Source organism: Papio anubis, chromosome 5 (assembly GCF_008728515.1).
Source record: "Papio anubis isolate 15944 chromosome 5, Panubis1.0, whole genome shotgun sequence".
Lineage (NCBI taxonomy): Eukaryota > Metazoa > Chordata > Mammalia > Primates > Cercopithecidae > Papio > Papio anubis.
Window position 1 is genome coordinate 128,965,521 of NC_044980.1, and position 24,673 is coordinate 128,990,193.

The 24,673-nt window shown below is 45.3% G+C and overlaps 1 protein-coding gene across 1 annotated transcript in view; it reads right to left on the reverse strand.

Moving 5' to 3' along the window:
• TRPC7 (transient receptor potential cation channel subfamily C member 7) overlaps positions 1-24,673 on the reverse strand; it is a 141,024-nt gene that overhangs the window by 12,757 nt on the left and 103,594 nt on the right. Inside the window, exons 7-9 of the mRNA XM_003900135.4 lie at positions 22,399-22,663; positions 6,218-6,413; positions 529-750 (exon numbers count right to left, since the gene is read on the reverse strand). Coding sequence (XP_003900184.2) covers positions 529-750; positions 6,218-6,413; positions 22,399-22,663 — 683 coding nt within the window. The remainder of the gene's footprint in view (positions 1-528; positions 751-6,217; positions 6,414-22,398; positions 22,664-24,673) is intronic.

Below are 24,673 nucleotides of genomic sequence, written 5' to 3' on the forward strand. Positions count from 1 at the left end.
GAACATTGTTTCTAGGACCTTTAGCTCTGTAGGATGTTAATAAGGGTTACAGAATATTGTTTAGCCAACTTGGTTGGAAAGCACTGAGTTAAGGTTAGATGGTTGTCTCTTCTCCAGGGGTTTTAACATACTAATAAACACTGAGAATCCCCAGGAGAGCCAGACAGTGGGAAGGAAACCTTTTTCTCGGAGATCGTTTTCCAGACACTTTCTGAGAAAAGCTGTTCCATTTCCAAGTCCACTAAGGGGTTCCCTTCACTGGGGTCACAGCCTAGCCAGGCAGCTTGCTAAGTCCCCAGCAGGGCACCTCTCCAAGGGGTTGCAAGGAGAAAGGGGGGTATCACAGTAGCCTCTGCTGGCATTGGAGCTTTCAGATGTGTCCAGGCAGACTCTACAGAGTACCGGCCCTCCCAGCCCCTGGCCCCCCTTGCATGGGGTGGGGGAGGGCAGCCATATGACTCAAACACACTCCACTTGCCCGCCCCCTCCTGCTGCCTTCTCCAGCCCCATAAACCACAGGCTACCTACCTTGAATTTGGAATTCAGCATGCCCATTTCAAGGTCATTTTCACAGCTTTTGGCCTTAGATTTGCAGAGTTTTATGAGGCACATCTTGATTCTCATTATGAGATAATAAAATGATTTAGGACTTGGCACTAGATTAAAAGGAGCAGGTAGAGTTCTTCCTTCATCAAAGTAAGACAGCCAGAGTTTTGCTCGGGCGAATTTCCATTCCACATCTGCATCCTCCTGTGGAACAAGGGAAACAACAACACACCCTCGAAGGCCGCGATTTAACAACGGAGCCCATCCTGAGGAGCGGAGACACAGCCTACACATTCGGAGAGCAGACTTCTAAGCAGGACTCTGGTGCGTCTACAGATGGCACAGAGAAGGGGAGTTTACTCTCACTAAAGCCATGCACATTGGTTACTCTTTCCGCCTCTGTCCTTCGGACTCATGACTGAGAAGCCTCGACCAGTTCATACTAACCGCCCCTGTTCTACACTGGGTATTTTTACCGACATTCTCCACATGCAGCTAGCCAAAGAACTTTTCTCACCGCCACTTAATCTGGTTATTCATTAATTTTTATAGCTCTGCTAGCTGATTCACCAGCCACCACGGCATTACTGTATTTATTAACCTCTAAAGAAGTGCTGCTCACTAGAAATATATTGTGAGCCAAAAAGATGAGCCACATAGGTAAGTTTCAATTTTCTACTAGCCCTATTCTAAAAAGTAAAATCGAACAGGTGAAATTAGTTTTAGTAATATATTATATTTAATGCAGTAGATCAAAAATATCATTTCAACATGTAAGCATTATAAAACAATATTAAGATAGCTTACCTTACTGTTTTCATACTAAGTCTTCAAACTCCAGTGTGAATTTTATCCTTACAGCACATCTATTTGGACCAGCCACATTTTTTTTTTTTTTTGAGATGGAGTCTCATTCTGTCGCTCAGGCTAGAGTGCAGCGGCGCGACCTCAGCTCACTGCCAGCTCCGCCTCCTGGATTCACACCATTTCCTGCCTCAGTCTCCTAAATAACTGGGACTAAAGGCACCCGCCACCACACCTGGCTAATTTTTTGTGTTTTTATTACGGATGGGGTTACACCGTGTTAGCCAGGATGGTCTCGATCTCCTGATCTCGTGATCTGGCTGCCTCGGCCTCCCAAAGTGCTGGGATTACAGGCGTGAGCCACCGCGCCCGGCTGGACCAGCCACATTTTAAGTGCTTGATAGGCATATGTGGTTAGTGGCTACCACATTGGACAGCACAGTATATTTCTTATTGGTCAGAGTGCTGGCAGGGAGGATGTTTATAGATCTTACATATGTAATTCAAGGGGAGCAAAGCCTGAGTGTAGTTTGTAGGAGGGGATCCAGCTGTGTTCTCTTCTGGGGCAGTGGGGTTAGACTTAAACCCAGGTTCTGTTCCTTCAGACCGTGTCAATGCCAGAATGCTGAGTGGGCCCCTGAGAGGAGCAGGTGTATTTTGTCTAGACAGGTTCCTCGAACCTCTGTCCTAGGAGGGCAGTTTGAGACCAGAAAAGAGGTGTGGGGTTTGTAAACAGATGGACCTGGGCTCAAAATCCCTTATTAGCTGTGTAACTTTAGCTGGGTGTCTTGAGCTTATGGAGATAAAACTGCTTCCCTCATATAGCCCTGAGGTCAGTAGTGCGTGTGTGCTCCCTGGGCAGTGGGTTCCTCTTTCCACAGACAGCGACTACACTCTGAGGGGCTGTGAACCCAGCAAGGGCCCAGAAGAGGCTGCTGGGATATACCACAAGAGTACAGGGTTATAACCAGCAGGTTTGACCACTTTGCTTTTGTTGAGGATTGACACTGGGCCTGGTTCACTTGGGGACATCCTACAAGGATCTTTTAGGTTGGAAGCTTTGTGAGGGCAGGGCTCACTCCTGGTCTCGCTGTACAGGACAGTTGTAACAGGGACACCCATCCTGAGAGGAAGTGTGGTATGGTGCAAAGTGCATGGGTTCTGTAGCCTGTGTGGGTTTAAATCCTGGCTCTGCTCCTTACTATCTATGCAACCATGGCAGGTGACTGATCACTCTGGGCCTTAGTTTCCTCATCTGTAACATAAGCATAGCAATACCTATCGAATAGGCTGAGAGGATTAAAGGAGTTAATGCGTAGATGACATTGAACAGTGCCAGACACTTAGTAAGCCCTCAACAAATGTGATTTTCATCTCCATAGCCTAGCATAGGCCTAGCAGTCAACCTTCAGGCCCTTAGCATTGATGAAGCACCTGCTATGCACCTGGTATGTGCTAGGGAGGCCCTGGGCATGACAATCCATGCGGTGGTGGAACACACAGTCTGGCCAATGATGTGAGCCCAGCAAGGGCCCAGGAGAGGCCCACAAGAGTACAGGGTTATAATCAGCTGTTCAACAGCTAGTTAGTTAGTCTTTTACCTATTGTTGTACCCAGAGCTGGAGGAAGGTCTAGGTACTGAGGCCACTGACCCAGTCTGGGGGTCAGGGAAAACTGGCTGGTGTTTGGGTTCAGATCCGAGGAGTGAGCAGTTCTCAACCAGGTCAAGGGTGGGTGGGGTGGGGGGTAGAGAATTTGTAAGAATTAACTCGTGGAAGAGGCAGTGAGAAGTGTAAATAACTTGAGGATGCTGGCAGTAAGGAACAAGGGAGAAAGAGGTTGGGAGCTGGAAAGTAAGATAGAGGGAGGATTTTTTATAGTTCTTTTTTTTTTTTTTTTTTTAAAGATCAAGAGACTTATTTAAATGCTGACAGGAAGGATTAGGTAGCAAGAGAGGGGTGAAGACACAGGCAGGCAGGGTGCCATGCAGTGGCAGCGGCTGGGGAGGCGGGTTGAGCAGAATGGAGCAGGGCAGAGCTCTCTGCTGGAGAAGGCTGTGCTGCCTGCAGAGGCAGGGGGCTGGGGTGGGGGGAGTTGAATGGAGGGGCAGGCGCAGGTGAGTTGTGGATTTGGACAGCAGGGGCTTAAGATCTACTGAGCCAATAAGTTAGTGTTCTCATGGAAGGGTTTACAAATATTTGCATCACGAAAACTACATGTGATCATGAACGCCTGGCATTTTCCAGTGGTACCTTCCATGGTCCAGTAAGAGAGGTGAGAACATGTGTCCTCACCTGCCCCAGAAGTCCAGAGCCCAGAGGGGAGGTGTGGGGCTGTAATACACTCTCTGCATGTCGGGGCCCCTTTCCGTGGTGGGATAACTTGACATCACATGCCGTGGGCTTGCCTACTCCTGCCCTCAGTTAGTGGGCATCCCTCACAGCCAACCGCGAGGTTTCCCATGCTACTGTCATTTCAGCCAAAGCATTACATGCCTGTTAGGATATGGCAGACTGCCGGGGAGAGTGGCGCAGAGACCTGCAGTTTTTCCAGGCACCATCTGGTTTTCTCTTACACAGAGGGAAACTGAGGCCCAGAAGGGCAGGAAGGACTAGTGGACAAGAGCTCATTATCCACACTGGTGACTAAGTATGTAAAATGGTTTACAAATATATGTGTTGTTTGTCCATCCACGATGTGCTGTATTTTTCTGGAGGGCAACAGCTGAGGCTTCATGGCCAGGCTCACCTCTTCCTCTCACCTCTTGCCTTTTTTCCTCTTGCAGCGCTGAGCATACCACACTGCTTCACCCCTCCCTGCCTTGGTTCATGTGTATATGAACCAAGTTCATATACACTCTACTGTGTTCATGGTTCATGGTTCACTCTACTGTATAGAGTACTCTTTTTCGGGGAGGGTAACATAGACTAAATTGTGCCCCCTAAAATTCCTATGTAGAAGCCCTAACCCCCATTAAGTTAGAAGGTGACTATATTTGGAGATGGAGCCTTTAAAGGGTGACTGAGGTTAAATGAGGTGACGAGGGTGGGGCCCCTATCTTTTTGGACTGGTGGCAAGGGTGTGTGAGGACATGGCAAGAAGGTGGACATCTGCAAGCTGAGCAGAGAGGCTCAGAAGGAGCCAACCCTGCTAATGTTGATCTTGGACTTGTGACCTCTAGAACTGTGAGGGAAGAAACTCCTAATGTTTAAGCCACACAGTCTGTGGTATGTTTTAGGAAAGCCCTAGCAAGTTAATACACAGGGATCTTTACTTTTTTCTGTATAAGAAGTACATAAACATTGTTTCTTATACTTTAAGGACAGAGGTGCCCCAGGAAATGTGAAAGTCCCATTTCAGATCTTCTCTCTCCTTTCATTCCCTCCCCCAGAGGAGGCCTGGTCAAGAGCACTGTCGCCTCCTTGGAGTTCCTTTCTATATGTTTACATTTGTAGTGTTATGCAGATTAGATTCCTTTATATGTATTTTTCTACAACTTGCATTTTTTCACTTAATAATGTATTAGGGATTTTCCCATGTCAGTACAAAATGGTCTTTCTCATGGTGGATGTACAGTATACTACACCTTATTCTAAAGTGTGACTACATCATAGTTTATTTAAACATTCTCCTATCAATGGACTATTTCCAGGTTTTTCCTTTAATGAACATCTGTGTAAAATCATATTGGATCTATTCCCAGAATTGGAATTGTTGTGTCAATAGGTCAGTGCTTTTTATTTTGTTTTAACTTTAGCTCATTTATTTAATCTTACAGTAGGTAAAACAACAATATGATTTATAAAGGACAAAAAGTATAAAGAGAAGGAATTCCACCCACCATGCCTCCCACTCCCACCTCTCAACAGGCACGCCATGGTGTCCTTCTTGTGGACCTTTCAGAGGTTTGTTCTTTCCATATGCTTATACAATCACAAATGAATCACATTCCCTTTTCTTTCTCTCTTACACAAGAGAAAGCCCACTATATACATTGTTCTGGAACTTGATTTTTATCTCCTACCACTGTAACTTGAAAGTCTTTCCCCATCAGCATCTAGAGAACATATTTATCCTTCTTAAAATAGAATTGCACAGCATCCCATTTTTCAGATGCATCATAGTCTATTTAATTAGATTCCTATTAATGCTCATTTAGTTTGTTTTTAATTTCTTGCTATTCTAAACAAAGCTGCAATCAATAGCTTATGGCTCATGCCTTTTAGATTTTCATAAATTGCCTCCTGATACATTCTCTCAACCCCGTTATCTGTCAGGCAAAATTGTTCTCATTTTAAATGGCCTTCCAGCATCACCTCTGGAAGCTTCCCCCATAGTCAATCTCTGTCTCTGTCCCCACACCACCCCCTACAACCTGACTGCACTGGCCCCAGGGCATTGGAATTTGTTGATCACCCTGTATGATCTCCTCGCTGGACTATGAGTTTCTCTAGGCAGGAACTGTGTCTTAGTCATCTTGGTATCACCAGTGCCTAGTGCAGATTTGGCTTACAGTAGGTACTTAATAACATGTGAGAGGCAAAAGGGGCCGGGGGGCTGAAAGAGAGTCATTCTGATTGATTGCCATTGTCATCTGCACGATGTCCTGAGAAGACAAGTTTAAAAGAGAGAAGACTCATGACTCCAGTTCTTTCTACTCTCTCTGGGCCTCATAGTGGTAGCAGCAAGGCCATGGGGCAGACTGACCAGAAGTATTTCTAGAAGCAATCCAGGAAGAATGCCTGTTATTTGTTGTTCTGGCTACACATTTAACAACCATGGCCTTCTAACATCATTCCCCTCATTGCTGAAAACAGCAATGTAAATAGATGAGGGACAGCGAGCATTTTCGGTGACCTGGCCTTACCTCAATTTCCTGATAGGAGTTGTTGATCATGGCTATTAGCATGTTGAGCAACACTACCACCATGGTGACGTTATAAACGCCGTAGAGAACGTAGCCGATGTTCTCGATGAATTTGTGGTCGTATTTCAGCACCACTGAGATTACTTCAGATAAGCCGAATATGGACCAAAATAAAGTTTTAAAACTTTCTTCAACCCTGCAAAGAAACAGACAGTCCTTTCATGTAGTTTGCATCAGCTTAAATTTTATTTATTCATTTATTTTGAGACAGGGTCTCACTCTGTCGCCCAGGCTGGAGTGCAGTGACTCAATCATGGCTCAATCCAGCCCTGACCTCCTGGACTCAAGCATCTTCCTGCCTCAGCCTCCTGTGTAGCCGAGACTACAGCTGTGCACCACCACACCTGGCTAATTGTTTTATTTTTTGTAGAGATGGGATCCCACTATGTTGCCCAGGCTGGTCTTAAACTCCTGGGCTCAAGGTATCATCCCACCTTAGCCTCCCAAAGTGCTGGGATGACAGATGTAAGCCACTGCATCTGGCCAGCTTGAACTTTTAAAATGAAAGTTGCCATTGGTCAGGCTTTACCTTGGAGTGCCCAGTTATCCTGGAGTGGGGCTGGGCTGGTTGGTGGTGCCTGCATTCTGAGATAATGTGACATTCATATTTCTAAGAAGACTTTGAAAGAATATTAAAAATGGCAGGCTATTTGTTATTCAATCCATTTATCAGGACTCCTGGTTGTGGTATCACTTTTCTCTTACTGTAATTAACTTAAACATTTAAAATTAAACACCTGGGTAAATGTTTGTTCTTGTGCATTATGAGCTCCAGAAAGTACACTCTTCCTTCCATTAAGCCCTAACCATTTCTTCTCAGACTCCACAGCCCACGTGAAGGGGAGTGATGGCAGATACCTGGAAAGTGGGCAGTGTCCACACAGCAGGATGGCATCCCTGGAGTTTGACACTTCTAGGCACTCAACACAGAGCAGCTCACTTAAGCCTCATGACCAGCTCTGGGTGGGCTCTCATATGACCTCCATGGCACAGAGCTGAGGCTACCCACATGTATTAAGTTTTCTAAACTGGGGCTGAATTATCAAGAATGAGAGTGGAGATTCTGGTGTGCCCACATGGTTCAAAATCACCAGGTGACTGCCCAAACCTCACCTTACAGCTCACTTAGGTTAGATGCTGCACGTGTCTTGAGGGCAGTTCAGGTTAGACTCGGCTTTAAGGACACTGCTCTTTGGCCCTTTTTGAGACTATGAAGTAACTGACATACAGCAGTATTATGAATAAGACCCAAGTGCATTTCATAGTCCATGCTCTATGGCCATGACCCTGTATCAGGTTGATGACCTGGGATCGAATAAGAAAGCTGGATTTTGGTTGGGAGGTTTAGACCATGCGAGTGTATCTGGTAACTTCTGAATGGTTAAGCATAGTTCTTTTAGTTTTCATCCAGATTTTTGGTACCACTATGAGAAAGCACTTTTTTTTTCCCTCTTTAACATTTCAGGTTTTCAACACTCACCCACAAATGGCCAGGATTAGCTAGATCTTTAAAAATATCAGCATTTCTCAAGGATTGGTATTTATTTGACAAGATGTACAAAAATACTGGTACTCGTCACTTGGGCTAAAAATCCAACTCTTGACTCGCATGAATTTACAGCTCTCCTGAGTGTGATTGTGTGTGGGGTGTGTGTGTGTGCGTGTGTGCATGTGTGTGTGTCTACCCAGTTGTTTGGCTCATTCCCTATGCACACCCTTCAGAGTCTGAAAAACTGATATTTGAAGTGGGATTGTATTGTCAGTGTTTGTTTTTGGTTTCTTTTAAAACTGTGAGTTTGAAACATTGAATTCATTTTAGCATTAGTGAGAAATAATTTAGTTGGGGGTTTAGAAGCAACAACAGGGTATTAAGCCCTTATTGCAGAGCTCCAGCTCCTGGTGCTATTCTGGAAAGGGGGAGAACAGTTTTCCTCATGTGAGATGCAGCATTTTGTGTGAAAAAGATGTCATCCACCCTGTGTTGTGATTCACTGCAGTACTGTGTCCCATTATGAAGCAATCTTTCAGTTATCACACTCGTGGAAGGAACAGTGGCAGACAGATTCCAAAACCACCAGATGAACCCTAAATTCCAAACTGGAAGGTGACAGTAGGTTGTGATCTCTCTTAGAGTTGCTCCCTTCCTGGCAGGATCAGGTGAAAACTGGAGAACAGTGTCTGAGGGGGAGGCTGGGCAGATAAGGGCTGATCTTGGATTATACACTTGCCATGGACCAACCAAGGAATGGATCATACTTGCCATAGAGAGAGGTTTTACCCAAATTCATCTTCCCTTTCTTACCTTGGAACAACCCAGAAACCTTTGGCTGACACAAATGAAGTGAGCAATTACAGAACACATCCAGGGAAAACCCTCTGAATTTCTACTAGGGAAAGTGGGCCTACATTCAGCTTCCATTTTTTTCTCATTTGCATCTTGCCATAAATTTTGCCACTGAGCCCTGATTTATCCTTGGTGCCTTGTCTTAGGTATTCTGTGTCAATAATCTGAATAAACAGGCCTGGCTTATTAAGCAGTATGTGTTCCAGCAAGGTAATATTTACAAATCTCGAGGCTTTGCCTTTGTCCCTCCTTTACCTGACCCCCACAGCTCAGGACAATTAACCTGGCCTGGAATGCTGATCTGTTCAATTTGTTGTCTGTCTTCCAGACAATCTTCAGTACCGCACATCTGTTTTATTTCTATTCTGTAGTTGAAGGAGTAACTCCTGGACTTGGATTTGGCCATTTCTCCAGGAGGCTCTACAAGACGCCCAAACTCACTGGGACTGCCAGAGTGGGAGCCATGCTTCCAGAGCAACAACCAGCTGCATCTGTCTGGGCAGGACAGGGTCTTAGACAAACTATGCATTTCTTTTCTTTTCTTTTTTCTGAGACAGTTTCAGTCTTGTCACCCAGACTGGAGTGCAGTGGTGCAATCTCAGCTCACTGCGAGCTCCACCTCCTGGGTTTAAGCGATTCTCCTGCCTCAACGTTCAGAGTAGCTGGGATTACAGGTGCACGCCACCATGCCCAGCTAATTTTTGTATTTTTAGTAGATACGAGGTTTCACCATGTTGACCAGGCTGTTCTTGAACTCCTGACCTCGTGATCTGCCCGCCTCAGCCTCCCAAGGTGCTGGGATCGCAGGCGTGAGCCACCGTGCCTGACCCTAAACTATGCATTTCTAATGATCTCTTCTAAGCCGTTAAGGGAGAACATCTATGGCCCTTGCTTTCTCTTTTCATGGAGCAAAATTAATGAGGTAATAAAATCTTCCTTTAAAGAAAGGTGGGCCTATTGGCTTGACTCACCCAGTATGACTAGATTCACCATTTGAGGCTCTTGGGTCTTTCATTTGTACATTCATGTTCTTGTCATGAAGATAAGTGGACTAACTGAATGGATTAATTATGTTGCTGTTTTTTTTTTTTTTATTGTTGTTGTTGTTAGAGGGCACCTTATGGGCTGAGTTATGTCCAATTATCTGGGCTAAACTGTAAGCAATACAATATTTTATCCATAGTTCAAACCATATAACTAAATGACTTCTGAATGGAATGGAAGAGTTAAATGTAAAAAAAAAATTACATCGTAAAAACACTAGAATAAAGTATTGGTGAGAATTTATTACATAATTTTGGGCTGGGGGAAGTTTCAGAAACTACAAAGTTTGAGAGATTTGACCACACAAAACTTTACTTGTACACATGAAAAACATAATAAGTAAAAACATAAGGCAAAAGACTGAGAAAAGAATTGGTATTTGCAAACGTAAGACAAACAATGGATGATATCCTTACACAAAGAGCTGATAAATCAATATGAAAATGACAGACATCCTGGTAGGAAAAAAAGGAAAAAATCTTCAGTGAAAACTTGATGCTTTTTATGGTGATTAGAGCTCTACAATGAACTTAAGATGCCATGCTAGTGTCATCTTCCAACTTAACATGTGGTAGGAAATGAATGAGACTTGACCTCACCACCCTGAGTGGGAAAAGACTTGTGTTGCTTTGACCTTGGGCACACATAGTAATATATTCTCAGAGAGAAGGCTGGCATTGGAATGAGTCAATAGTAAATCACTTATCCTAAGGGCTCAGGTATTGGAGCTGGCCCTAATGCCCTATGAGGTTATGAGGCTCTCTGAGTTATATATTAATCATCATCCACAATTTTCATGAGCTCTGGAACCCAGGGGATGGGGTAGAAAGCCAGTCATTTGGGAGAAATGGGGCTGGCTTTCAGGAAGAAAATATCTTGGAATTAGGCTGGTTTCTATTTGCCATAAAGCTACTTGTCTCACAGAAAGCCCCACTGTGAACTAGCTGGTCTTAAGACTAGATTTGAGGTTCTTTACTGATAGCAATGGCAACTACTGGCTCTACATCCTCTTTCCATCCACCCTAGCTAGCTAGAGTTTGCCACAGATTCCTTCAACTGTGTCAATCACAGGAGATGACACAGAGCTGGAGGAGTGAGAAGATCCAGGGTGCATGCCTGGGTTCAAATCTCAGCAATGCCTTATAGTGGCTGTATGAGCTTGGGCATGGGACAAAGCCTGTTTGAGTCTGTTTACCCAACTAGGAAATTGGCATCATGATGCTTCTATTGTTCAGTTGATATGAAGATTAAATGGGCAACCTATGCGAAATATGAAGTCCAATAAATAGCAGTTATTATTTTGATTCATGTATTTATTGAATTGACTATGTGCCAGGCACCATACCAGGTGATGAGGATTCACAGGTGCCCAGATCAAATGTGTTTCTGTCCTTTTGGAGGTCCCAGTCTAAAAGCAAGCCCAGTAAGATAAAAGAATGCTATGAGACTGTAAGCAGGGAGGCTCGGTTTGCCTCTGCCCTTCCCAGCATACATACAGCCCCTCAGCCCCTCAGGTGCTTCCAAACAGGGCTGAATGGAGTCAATAATTCAGCTGCTTGTTTTCTGAACAAGCCTCATTTTTCTTCTAATCTTCAAAGATCATCACAGACCCTTGATTTCATGCAAATACTCTTTCTGATTATTCCAGCCATGCTGTCTTTTTATATTTGACTCTGGGCCTGCAGTGGAAGGGACTGAAGTTAGTCAATAGGCCACCCCAGCATAAGAAGCACTCCTAATGAAGTAAAGGAGGAAAAGTGCCTGTGAGTGATGTTGAATAGGCCACGATTCACCCTTCTCTAGGGGAGAATGTGGGTGTGTGGGAAGGTTGGGGCTGATTTGTCATGCAGAAAGCAGGGATGAGGTAAGCAGTTCTCCACCAGGTCTGTCTCGCCTGGATAGCAGGACTTTAATAACAGGTTGCCTGAAGAGGCAGTTGTATACAGGCCTCAGAGAACAAACTGATCAACAAGGAGAGGGTTTGAGGTGACAGGAAAATTGCTGCTTCTTCAGACTGCCATATCTCTCTCCTCAGTGCCAGGACTCCTAGCCCCTACCACTGAATACTTCAGTTCAGTTACCTACTCAAATCAGCACATAGCAGGCTAAAATTAAGCAGGAGGATCAGCCTTTAATTGAAAAAGGCTGTTTCCCAAGCTCAGCAGACAATAGCTGGCATTCTGCTAGAGTTCTGCTGAAGGAGAATAATGCTCACCTGTCATCCAAGCTGGGCTGATGGAGGAAGGTGTTTGGAATGGATAAAGATCTTCTCAGAGGCTGTGTTTCTCTAATACCCAGGCCCAGAGACTAAAGCAGTTGGACCAGGTTTAAGGATGGTTAAATGCCTGAGAAAATCTGAACTCATCCCTTCCTTGGCCCTGCAAAGTTCTGTCCTCCAAATAACCTCTGAGTTCTACCTTAGGTCCTAAACAAGGAGTTTGATTTAGACAGTCTAGAAGTAGAAGAGTCTGGGGCCACAGAACTGATGCCAAAGAACTGGGATATGTAAAGCCTGTGGGGCCTAGATTTATTTATACTGAGGGGTTTCACTGTACCCCGTGCAGCCTGGGAACTCTTTGAGGGAAGAAGCTGTGTTTTTTTCATCTTCGAAACTGCAAACCTCATCAGAGCCTGGCACACAGGAGGCATTCAACAAATTCAAAGTCTGCTGAATGAACGAACGAATGAATCCCTAATGCACATTTTGACTTCCTGTTCCCTGATCCTAGTGTTGAGTCCAGGTGATGATGAAACAATCGAGGTGCAAGTTCTGACTCCAGGCAAACCTGGTTTGAGTATATGCTTTTGGCCAAATAGCCTAGTCTTTCTGCACTGCTTCGTTCCTGGCTGTAAAATGGGAAAACAGTAATCTCCATTTCATAGAATTGTTGTGAGGAATTGAATGAGTTAATGGAATGCTTGTGAAATGCATAAATTACTGCCTGGCACATACTAATTGCTCAATTAATGTTACTAATTTTATTCCTAGTATTCGTTTTTTACACAATCTGCATCAACTGCAATAGGCTCCAATATCTGGCTGAAATACTATGGAGTCCGGCGATTAATTCTCAGAAAAGTCCTTGAAAAACAGAAATCAGATCTTGCCCCTCTCCGTTTGTGGCTTTCCCTGACAAAGCCCATCATCACCCAGCGCAGGCCGTCGAGGCCCTGTGTAGTCAGGTTCCTCCCGCCTCCTGGAGCCCGAGGCTGGCTCTCCCTTCAGTCACTGCACTCTGCCTGGGTGCACTGGCTGAGCTCTTTCTTGGAATGTCTTCCCCTCTCTCTGTGCCTGGCTGCTCCTCCTCATTTTCTCATTGAGGCTTCAGGCTCAGTCAGCATACGCTCCACGAGACCTTCTTTGACGACCTGTCTGAAGGAGGCCCTCCCTCATGACTCTTCTGTACAGTGTCTTACTTCTCTGGCTCCCGGCACTTAATCTATTACTATCTTACTTGCCTATTTGTTTATCTTTTTGCCTCTTTCTTCTCTGAAATGTGAGCTCCATGCTGAGAGGCCCTGCTGACCTTCGCCACTCTGTCCTCAGTACTCAGAATAGTGTCCAGCTTGTAGCTGGGGGAAGTGGGGGCGGGTCAGTGAACATTTTTGTCAATGGACAATGGAATTCTGGGAAACCGAGGCAGAAGGTGATCTGGCACTTGGCCTTACCCACCTTGTCTCAGACCTGCCCCTGCTGGTAACATCTCGAGCTAACCCTGGACACTGCAGTTTCCTGCCGCTGTCACTTTGAGGAATGGCAGTTTAAACCATATTATCATCCTAGAACTGAATTTTAGCACATAAAAAGGTAGGACCCTCTCCCCTGTCAGACAGTAACCATCAGCCTGAGAAGCAGATGCAGGGCCCCGGGCAGTGCCTGAGAGGGTGCCATGAAGCCAGCATCCCCAGGAGCACATTTTCTGTGTGTCATCAGGTCTTTTTCCTCAAAACTTGGTGGCCCTCAGACTGTTCCAGGGGCTCACAGGTCCCAGGCTTTTAGAATCCATGTCACAAATAAACATGAGAAGAAATGTATCCATAAACATTTTATGATAGAATGTCTGTTGTAACAATTCTTCTAAAATAGTCCAGGAAAAGATCTACATTTTAATCACTTGTTGGAGAGTTATACAAAGAAAAAGACCTTATATTAGACCCAAACGATCTTTTTTGACACATAAAGGTCATTTCCAGGTCCCCAGCCTCTCTGAGCCTGAACTGGGCCCCACACTGACCTCGGCTGCCTTCTCCATCAAGCCTTAGAACTTTTCTGTGATGGTTTCTCCATCTGAAAGTGGGTTCAGTAAGCTCTCTCATCCCCCCAAACACCCTATGCCTAACTTGCATTAATTAATTAATTAAATTTTGAGATGGGGTCTCAATCTGTTGTCCAGGCTGGTCTCGAATTCCTGGGCTCAAGCCATCCACCCACCTCGGCCTCCCAAAGTGTTGGGGTTACAGGCGTGGGCCACCGTGCCCAGCCGGTCCTGACTTGAATTTATAACATGAAAGGTGGAGATTGTAACTTTCACAATGTAATAAAGTCTGATGGTGAAACAGCCTGTGGAGCTTCTGGATCAGAGATGCCCATATTTCAACACTGACCCAGGATCCTGGGAAAAACGGGTCCTTCACAAAGCCCATTAGGCTGATGCCATTCCTTGTTCCCCATCTGCAAACACGTTCAGCACACTCTGCACAGGGAAACTGGCAGTAGACCAAGCTCCTAGGGTGCCTCAGGGTGACCCCTCCCTGGATTTCTCTCAATATGTCGTTGGTTCTGATGAGGTTTACAACATACTTCAGCCTGGGAAGCCTCAGCAGGATCCCCTTTGAAGCCAGAGCCTGCCACTCTACCCCTTGCCCCACTACTCCCTGCATGCAGCAGTGCACCCTCTCTCACGGGGCTCCTGCCAGAGCCTCCCAGGGGATCTAGCTCAGCTCCTTTTGTGGCTACCTTTCTTTCATGTTCCTGTCTTTCAGAACATTTTCTCGATGTGTAAACATGCCCTCATTCCTGTGATTATTTGATTAACATCTATCTTCTCAACCAGTCTGCAAGTTTCATGAGGGGAGGGGCCACATCTGCCTTTGCTCACAGTAGAATCCCAGCACCCAGCTTAGGCCTCCATTCTCACCCCTTCCAACCTACCCTTCATGCAGTTGCCACAGCACTTTTCCCGAAAGCAGACCCAATTACATCTTCCTCCTTTTACAAAGGACTTAGCGGAGACTCTAACATTCTATCAGGACTTACGAAGTGCTTCACAATCTAGCTCCTACCTGATGCTCTGATTTAATCTTCTGCTGTCTACCCAAATGCCTTCCTACATGAAGCTCTCCAAAAATGCCTTGCACAGGCCAGAGTGCCCTTCCAGTCATCCTCCCAAAGTCTCTGTTTAGAGCCACACCTTCCAGGAAGCCTTCTCTGACTGCCAGGCAGGGCTCAGTACTTCCTCCTCCCTGTGCTACTCAAGTACCCTTTGATGATGATCATATGGGATCACAGCTGTTGCTTTCTGCCCCCTGCAGAATCCCCACTCATCCATGAGTTTCCTAGGGACAGAATTGTCTTATTAATCTCTATGGCCTCAGGGACAAATACCACTTGGCATAGAGTAGTTGCTCCATACATGTTTGTCAAATGAGGGAGCTCACTTTGGAATAGAAACCTGTTTTATCCAGGGGAGAATCACAGTCTGCATATTAGAGCTGAGATATGTAGAATCAGCAGGTTCTCAATGGTAATCAAAATCTGAGTTAGAACGCTCTTCTTCAGAATTTACTACCATAGGAGAGCAACTCAACTTTTAGAGTCTTAGCATCCATCTCAAAGTGTAGTGTGAGTGATAGAAATTTTAGGCCAAAGGTGGAGGATGGGCTTGGAGTCATGCAAATTTGGACTCAGATTCTCTTATTGGCCCTATGATCTTCGGCAAGTCTGGTACCTCTCTGAGCCTCAGTTTCCTGTAGTAGTATTTGTGTCATTCCACTGTAGATTAAATGAGAAAGCAGGTGCATATTTGTCATGAGTTGGTCAACAATTTGATATTTTGTATTATTATTATTCCTGTTCTTTACTGGCTCAAAAGGATCATCTGAAGCCTCAATTTCAGTTCTAAGCCGAGTATGTGAAGCTCAGCCTCGAGGCTGGGACAGTCCGTGGCAGGTGGGGGTGTGCAGGCAGAGTCTTAAGGATCCTCTCCCTCAACTGCAGTTCCCATGGCTGGAAGGGGAATCTGGCTTCTGCATGGCAAGGACAAGCTGGGTGGGGCTGAATCAGTGCCTCCTGAATCCCTCCCTTATAAAGTATGGAAATTTCCCATAAGTGTCATGGAAAATAGAAGTTTCTAATTTTGCCTAGCATTGCTGAAGCTACTTCCATTAAAATGACTCCTGGGGAGACAGAACAACCTTAATAGAGGTATTATTTTGATTAGAAAACTCTCAACCCAGCTATGCTATGAAGCTAACTTCACAACAGCCTATAGAAAAGATGAGTTGAGATGATCTTTTGAGAAACAGAACCCACATTTAGTCTCCAATCAGGATTAAGTCTGGAAGGCCAAGTTCACCCAAAGGGGAGACAGGGGCCCACCATGGGTTGTGTTAGAGCATCCTTCACTTCCTACTCTGGACCACCTCATTGCCTCCGGCCCCTCCTATTCTCTGTGTAGCTGTCCCATCATAGTCACCAGCTACGGTACAAGAAAGGCTCTCTTTCTCTCTCTTTCTTTCTTTCTCTTTCTTGCCTTCTTCCTTCCCTCCTTCCTTCCTTCCTTCCTTCCTCCCTCCCTTCCTTTCCTTTTTTTTTTTTTGAGACATAGTCTCTCTCTGTCACCCAGGCTGCAGTGCACTGGCACAATCTCAGCTCGCTGCAACCTAAGCCTCCCACGTTCAAGCGATTCTGATTCTCCTGCCTCAACCTTCCACTTGGAAAGGTTGAGGAAAGCTGAGAAAACAGGTGTGAACCACTACGCCCGGCTAAGTTTTGTACTTTTAGTAGAGATGCAGTTTTGCCATGTTAGCCAGGCTGGTCTCAAACTCCTGACCTCAAGTGATCCACCTGCCTTGGCCTCCCAAAGTGCTGGGATTATAGGTGTGAGCCACCGCGCCCAGCCTAGGTACCCTTTTTCTATGCATTGTCATTCAGCTGTATTTCATATATGAACCATGGACCTTTTATTTCTTTTTTTGTAACCCTGTAACCAGAGTGCTGGGACCCCAAGAGTTCCATACAACATAAGCAGAAGGTCTTCAGTTTATGGAATACGTGCATTTCAGCAAAGTTGGCTATAAAACAAACCTCCAAAAGGCAAATCCTATTTGTCTACTGACTTCTATGATAAGGTTAAAAATATGTCCCCAATCACAAAATTCCTAACAGTCTGAACTGAGAACTTTTCTTAAAGACTTTATCAAAGGAAGTGTGTTCTCAGGCGATTTTTCTCTCCACTTCCTTACCCATGTCTTGGGATACTTCGATTTTGTACTCTGAGAGCATAAACCTTGTCTGAACACTTTTTCTTCCTCGCCTGTGGTCATTTGCAGTTTCTAATAGAAGTGGCTTGGAGATAATGAGTTGCCAGCAGGTGTACTATCTGTCATGCCCAGACAGGCCCCAGCTCACCAACCAGTGACCCATGCTCCTCCCCTCAGGCTAGCACTGGACACAGAAGTGGCTATGAAAAACAACCCAGACCTTTGAGAAAATTCTTGGTTCTGAAGTGAAAGGAGGCTGAAAAATTGGGAACTACTCACAGGATCGGACTCTGGAGCTTGCTCCCACTGGATCTGGCTACCTCTTCAGTAGCTTGTGTTTAAAAAAAAATGCCTGCATAGAGCCTGAAATCCTACTAATAAGATACTCACTTAACAAGCTCCTTGTTTTTGAAGTACACAAAGCTGAGAGTGACTTCCATCTCCCTATTGGCGCAATGATGAGGTTGGATCAGATTAGCATTTCTCACACTGTGGTCCTAGACCAGCTGTACCAGGATCCTCCAGGGGCTTGTTAATGCTGATTTCTGGGTCCTACCCAGAACTACTGCAATTAGACTCTCTAAGAGGAAGAGCCTGGGAAGTCCCACGTTCAGCCACCTCCCCAGGTGAATCTGATGTGGTTTGAGAACCACTGATCTGTTAAAGCTGCTCATACTGTGTATTTATTCACACCTTGGGCTAAACCAATTTAATCCATCCATTTTCTTCTAGCCTCTTCATTGAGGTCTGCCAGATGGAGAAAATGAGAATTTGGGAGTGGCTGGAGGGGGGCGGTATGTGATTTTAGAACTGGAATACACCGGGAGATAGGGCAGGGCTTGGTTGAGGGTTGAGGGCTGCAGTTGGTAGAGAAGTCTTTCTTCTTTTCTTTCCCTTTGTCTTAGAATGACTGCCCTACCTCTTCCCCTTGGGACAGTGCTACAACATGGTGAGACTGGTTTTTGTGAGCTGGCCTGGGACTGCACCCCTAGGGTGAGCAGAGCTCATATGAAAAAGCTCCCTGTAGATTCCTAACAGCTCACTTTTGAAGTGGACTCCTGAATAGTCTTTAGAGACTCCAACTGCCCTTGGACATGGCAGGAATGGGGTTGGGGGGAGGTCAAGAGTGGGGCTGGGGGGATACCTGCAGTGTGCTCCAACCCAAATTTCCCTTCTATAAGACTGGGTCTGCCGAGTCTATAGAAACAGATGAGAGGACTCCTGCCTTACCCTACAAGCTCAAAATTCCACAGAGAACAGGCCACTCACCTGTGGGTGGGTCAAAGGGAAGATTGTGAGCTGGGCAGGGTGGCCTGGGGATGGGCTGCTCTGGAGCAAACATTCGCCTGAGTGAGGTTGTTTGACTTCATCATCGGCATGGCTGGCACTCAGAACAGCTTTGAGTATCCTAAGACACGAGTCTCATTCATCCTCACATGACTTTTTTTTTTTTTTTTAAATTAACAAAGAAGATCTCTTGGGGGTGACATGCTCCAGAGAGCAGTCAAAAAGTAAAAGATGACATTTACAAAAATCCATTCTTTTCTCTCTCCACTTCACTGCTCTATTGACTGTTTTCCTGTTCAATCAAATCCTATTCACAGATACACATCCCATTTCAGGAACTGCCAAGGCGATAAATCTCCTGTCCTTTCTTCACTGTGCTTGCTGCCTCCCCACCTTTTCTCCTCTTCCCTATCCTGGAAGGCCTGGGGTCCTCTTGGTTGGGTCCCTCGTGTTTAGGAAATCTTCATTCAGTTTGCCTTTACCCATGACTCTTCCTAATCCCAAAGACCCCCAACCCAGGCCACCTGCCTTCCTCCCTCTATGGATTAGCTGTGCTGCATCTAGTTGAGAATTGTGGCCAGGTCAGCCCTACTCTAAAGTCATAATCTCTCTCTCTCTCTCTCTCTCTCTTTCGCCCTCCCCTCCCCTCCCTCCCTCCCTCCATCCCTCCCTCCCTTCCTTCTTTCCTTCCTTCCTCTCCCTCCTCCTCTTCCTCCTCCTTTTTTCTTTAATGACGTTTCACTGTATTGCCCAGGCTGATCTCAAACTCTTGGGGATCCTCCCACCTCGGCCTCCCAGTGTTGGGATTATAGACATGAGCCACCACACCTGGCCCCTTTGTCATTTTCCTGTGTGTCATGGCACTGATCTTCTGAGGGAGTAAGTGACTGTGGACTGGTGATACAGGCTTTCTGTAGAAGGGAAGAGGGATTGCACAGAACACTCTGGGCAGTAGGAACAGGACAGAAGCCCACATTGTCAAATGCCCAGTCTACTGTTTATTTCACTACCTTGACTCTGGCTTCCTTTCTCCTGTTTATTCCCTCATTTTTGTTCATAAAGCATTTAATGAGCAAACAACCTTTGCAAGGCACCAATACTAGGCTAGAAACACAGGAGGGACACCAGGGTCTGACCACAGAGAGTAAGAACCTTCGTTTATTGGCTGACATCCTCTCCATGTTCAGTAGCAATGCATCCCATGTGGAATGGATACATTTAGTTTTACCTTTAGCAGATCTAGAGCAAATTTGCTTTTGGGTGATTGAAGCTTACTCTATTCCTTCATCAGTTAATCACTAAGTATTAGAGTGATATAAAGTAGTCCAGCTAATTCAACAATGTGCTGGGCCTGTGCTGGTGGACAGTGTGTAAGCTAGGCCACTGCCCAGAAAGGGCGCTATAGATCAGTTCAGTACTCAGGTGTCTTTTCTTGCAATTTATTCTCCCCTGAGGATAAATTATTCACCATCTCCATTATCATCGTTACTATTTATTGAAGGCTCATTTTATGCCAAGTATTGCATTTGATCATATTTCTTCTTATTGAATCCATACAACAATCCCGTGAAATTGGCTCTCATAGTATTCTCATTTCAGAGCTGGGGAAATTGAGGCCTAGGGGATTTAAGCACTTGCCCAAGGCCACAAAGTCAGTAAGAGGCCGAGCTCAGACTGAAACCTAGTCTGTTTGTCCATGGGGTACCGAGGTTCCAACATAGCCTGTGGGCTGAGGAGCAGAGCCAAGCCCCTCTCAGGTGCGTTTATCAGCACTGGGCCTGGCACCTATTCTCTGTGACACACAAACTACTTCTTTGCTTCAGGGAGTAACAGCTTCTATGGTTCAGCAGCACCAGAGTTCCACTCTTTTAGGTAGTTTCAGCTGGGTGGGGTAGCGCAGTTCATGATTCTGAGCGGAGTGGCACAGAGTTCATTGTACTTGGTTCTTAGAGACATGTATCTCACCTTAATGGGTGATTTCTCCAGAAGAGTAAGATGAGGCCCTGCAGCAACCTGGAAATTGCTTAGGGAGTCTGAGTGGCAGGGCTCAGAGCTATTTCCACTAGCTGGAAAACACATTCTAGGCCACTCAGGGCTTCCTGGGGACAAGTTTCAGGAAGTGCTTAGTCCCTTTGATCCTGGCTGCTGTGCTGGGATTCCACAAGGCTGAAAACCTGACTATCCTCCTTTCAAGATTTTGGGCAAGAGCTTGGTGAAGGCAAGGAGAAGTTCTGGAGCTGAGTGGGTCTGGGGCAGGACATGGACTGGAAACACTTCTGTGTTTCAGGCACTTTATGTAAACATCCTCATTTATCCACAAAGGTATTTGTGAATAAGGTGGGAAATCTTATTTTCATTTTATAGACAAGGACACAGAGACTCAGATAAATCAAATGACTTAAGTTCACCGGCCAGAATATACCTGCATCAGGAAGTATATTCAAGTCTTCCACACTCTTCCACTCGACCCTTCTCGGTGCTGCTGATGGCTGGCGCTCCAGGAGACTACCTGGCATCCTGCCCTGCCCCCACCTCCAAGGGAGGAACTTTGGATCTTTGTGGACACAGGCTGAGAGAGCTCCATCACCACTTCCACCCTGGGGGGATGGGCATGCCACTGTGTTACTCTGCCTGCTTTCTGGAGCACCCCCAGCAGCTACTTCTGGATCCCAATTTCAGCGTCTTGCCTCATGCTCAGGCTGCATACCTCCTGCCTCTCTCACATGGGCCTTCCTTCCTGCTGCAGAGGCACATGATACTGCAGGACTTGCTGGTGCCCACACACAAGACCTGGCTTGCCCAGCCAGGCATGGAGAGCTGTGACGCAACTGCTCACAGACCTGCCTCCCATGCTGTGTGGATATGGCTTCCCCAGGGCTGCCCGGGAAGTGTAGGTGTAGGTGAGTTAATGTCCTATGGAGTGGCTAATGAGAGACAGCAGATGGGACTGATCTGGATGATAAATTCTCTATTTCTCAGCCTGATGGGCTATTCTGAGATGTGGTACTTCCAGATAGTCCTCCTGGAGAGGTCCATCATGCCCAGGCTGTGTATTCTGGTGGATGGTGGCCAGGGCAGCTGCCTGGATTTGCTTTCCCCATCCTCACTTCACACACCTCTCATGCAGCCATACCTTGTACTTGCTTTCCCTCCTCCCATTCTTCACTTTCCTTTTTCCTTCAGTCTTATTTCCCTGAGATCGCAACTGCCTTGCTCTAATAAAGTGTTAGCATGCATCTTTTACCCAGAGTTCTGTTTTCTAGGTAACATAGGCTAAGACAATAAAAATAGTAATAATATTTTTTTACCATGTTTTGAGAGTTTACCATGTGAGTTACATCATCTCACTGAATCCTTGCACGATCCCTATGAAGAGGGTACTGTTATTATCACCATTTTAAAAATGAGAAAATGAAGTCTCAGAGATGTTAACCCATTTCCCCTTTGCCCCAAGAATACTCGCCAGCATGCTTGCTGCTGCATTGTTTAGCCTGAGATAACTCATGGATTGCAGTCCTAACTGCCTCCAAAGTTTATCACAAAATATCTTGCTTTTATTATTTTCACATCACTCTAGTATATAAACTTTGGAAACAAAAGACAACATTCTATTAATGGCATTCTGTTTTTAGTAGTGGTCTTTCCATTTATGCAATATAGTAATTCCTGATTGTTGAAAATGTCAAATCCTAGAAAACGTAGCATTCCTACAGGTAATTTTTTTTTTTCTAAATGGGAACATACTCTTGGACACATGGAATGTAAGTGGCAAAGTGAGGATTTAACTCAACTCTTCTGTTCAACTCTAGAACCTGAACTGTAAGCTACCCTTGAATAAAGTTGCCTTTAACCTTGAGAAATAGCAAGGAAACAGCAGTCTCTGCAAGAAGTCACCTTCAGGAGACTCCCAAAGATTCCCAGGAAGCCCAGGGTAAACCTCAAGGGAAAGCCCTCGGATACTCACGTTGTAAACGCTGGGTTGTATTTGGCACCTCGGTAGTAAGAGTACAGGTTGAACATCCCAATCATGAAGGCCACAAATACCATGATGAAAATGACCATGAACTTGAAGATATCTTTCACAGTTCTCCCTAGGGAGATCTGCAGGGGCCCAAAACTCTCGTTGGCTGGCAGGATGTATGCAATGCGAGAGAAGCTCAGCACGACAGCTATCGCATAGAGCCCTTCTGATATGATCTGAGGGTCTGAAGGCCACCACTTGTCCCTGGCTAAAAGAAAACAATCTGGGTTACTCATTAAGCCACAGGATCTATTCTAGAAGAGAAAGCAGTTAGGCATCTTTAGAGGTCTCCAACTGTATCATTTGCCATTCTTGTCCTTGTCCTTAAATTAATCCCAATACTCAGAAGTTGGACCCTCCCTCTTGGAATGTGCTGGACCATCTGCCTGGAACACTCTTCTCTCACTTCGAGGTATGATTCATTCCGAATCCTCCTCTAAGATTCTGCTCAGGCATCACCTCTTTCAGGAAGACTTCTGTGATCCCTCTTACCCCCACCACAGGCTGGGCAGGTTCCCAGTTTCTGTCTGTGCTCTCATGGTATGCTGTGCACCCTACATGTCTTCGCACTCACCGGACCACTTGCTATTGTCTCCCTCACCAGTGTTTAGCTCCATGCTCAGGAGCTGTCCCACTCACTGGGGAGGCCGTGCGAGGAGAGAGATGGGCAAGAGCATGGACTTGGAGTCAGACAGCCCTGAGACTGAATGTGGCCCATCCACCTACTGGCCACGTGCCTCTGAGAGACAATTAACTAACATTTTGAGCTTTATTTTCCTCATCTCAAATTATGGATAATATCCATCTCACAGGACTGTGGAGAGGATGAAATGAAATCATACATGTAAAGTGCTCAGCACAGGGTCTGGCACACAGCAGGTATGGATAAATGTTTGTCAAATGACTGGATAAACTTTTCACCACATGTTTAGACCAGGCACAGGTCAGAACAAATAAGCTCACATGGGGTCCAGGAATCTAAAGGATCTTGCCTGAGAAAATACTCTTAGGTTTTGTTTCCCAGGTACACTGTGTGCTGGGATATTTGCTCCTTGATTAAGCTAAGTCCCCAAAAGTGGTGACCAGTCAGGCAGGTTTGCCACGACAGCCCTGTTCCAGGTAGGCAAGGGTCCTAGGACTGATCCTGAGCTGGGAAGGCTCTGCTTGTGGTCACTGTGACCACAAGGACCTGAGCTGCCCTATGGGTATTTCTGCAGCAGAGCAAACCTGCAAAGCGTTCCTATTGCAGTTCTAATGGTACAAGGAGCAGCATCTGTCATGAATCAGCTGTCTATTATATGTCAGTGATTCTCAAGTGAGGGCAGCACTTTTCTTGTGGAGGATGTGTTGGGGTGTCTCTGGTTGTCACAGTGACTGAATAGGAGTACTACTGGGATGCTAATGTCCTGCAATGCCCTGGACAGATCTGTACCATGAAAACTGCCCTGCTGGAAAAGCTAATAGTGTCCCCATTGAGAAACGGTGAGTGAAACATTAATTGAGAAATATTGAGAAACCTAAATTAGCACTTACACTTACATTAGCTGTAATTTTCACAACAGCCCTGTAGAGTAGATATCATTATTGCCATTTTTAAGATTGGATTTAGGGTATGGGGTCCTTTTCAGAGCCCAGTAAATGCAGCTAGAAAGGATATTACACAGCAATTCATGGCATTCCAAGGGAGATTGAAGAGGGAGGCTTTTATTCTTTATTTGCAAAACTAGACTCTGTTAAATAATTATAATAATAGAGAGCAGTAAGAAACCTTTAGTAAAGGAAGCCAGGCCACAAAGTTTCATGGAGTGATTCTAAATTGCATTTGGAAATACAATAACATTACAGATTCTGTGTTCTCATCAAGGTCATACCTCAAAAATCCATGAAAGACTAGTAAGCAGAATAAATTACATGTTTTCCAATATATCTGTCATATTCTATGGATTAATATTTGGATAAGATAAAATAAAACATAACTTCTCCCATTAAACAGAAGGCAAAAAGGAATTCTTTTTTCTGCAGCCTCTAGCTTACCATCTTATACCTCAGTCACAATAACAAGACACTCTTATAATCTACTCAGATAGATTTAGCTGTTGTCAGATCCTGATGACCAGGTCAGGACTTCCATTGAAAAATATTACATTTGAACTGACTTGTAAAGAGTTGTGATGAGTGTAGAATGAACAGCATTGTGATGATTTGGACAAAGGGGTTT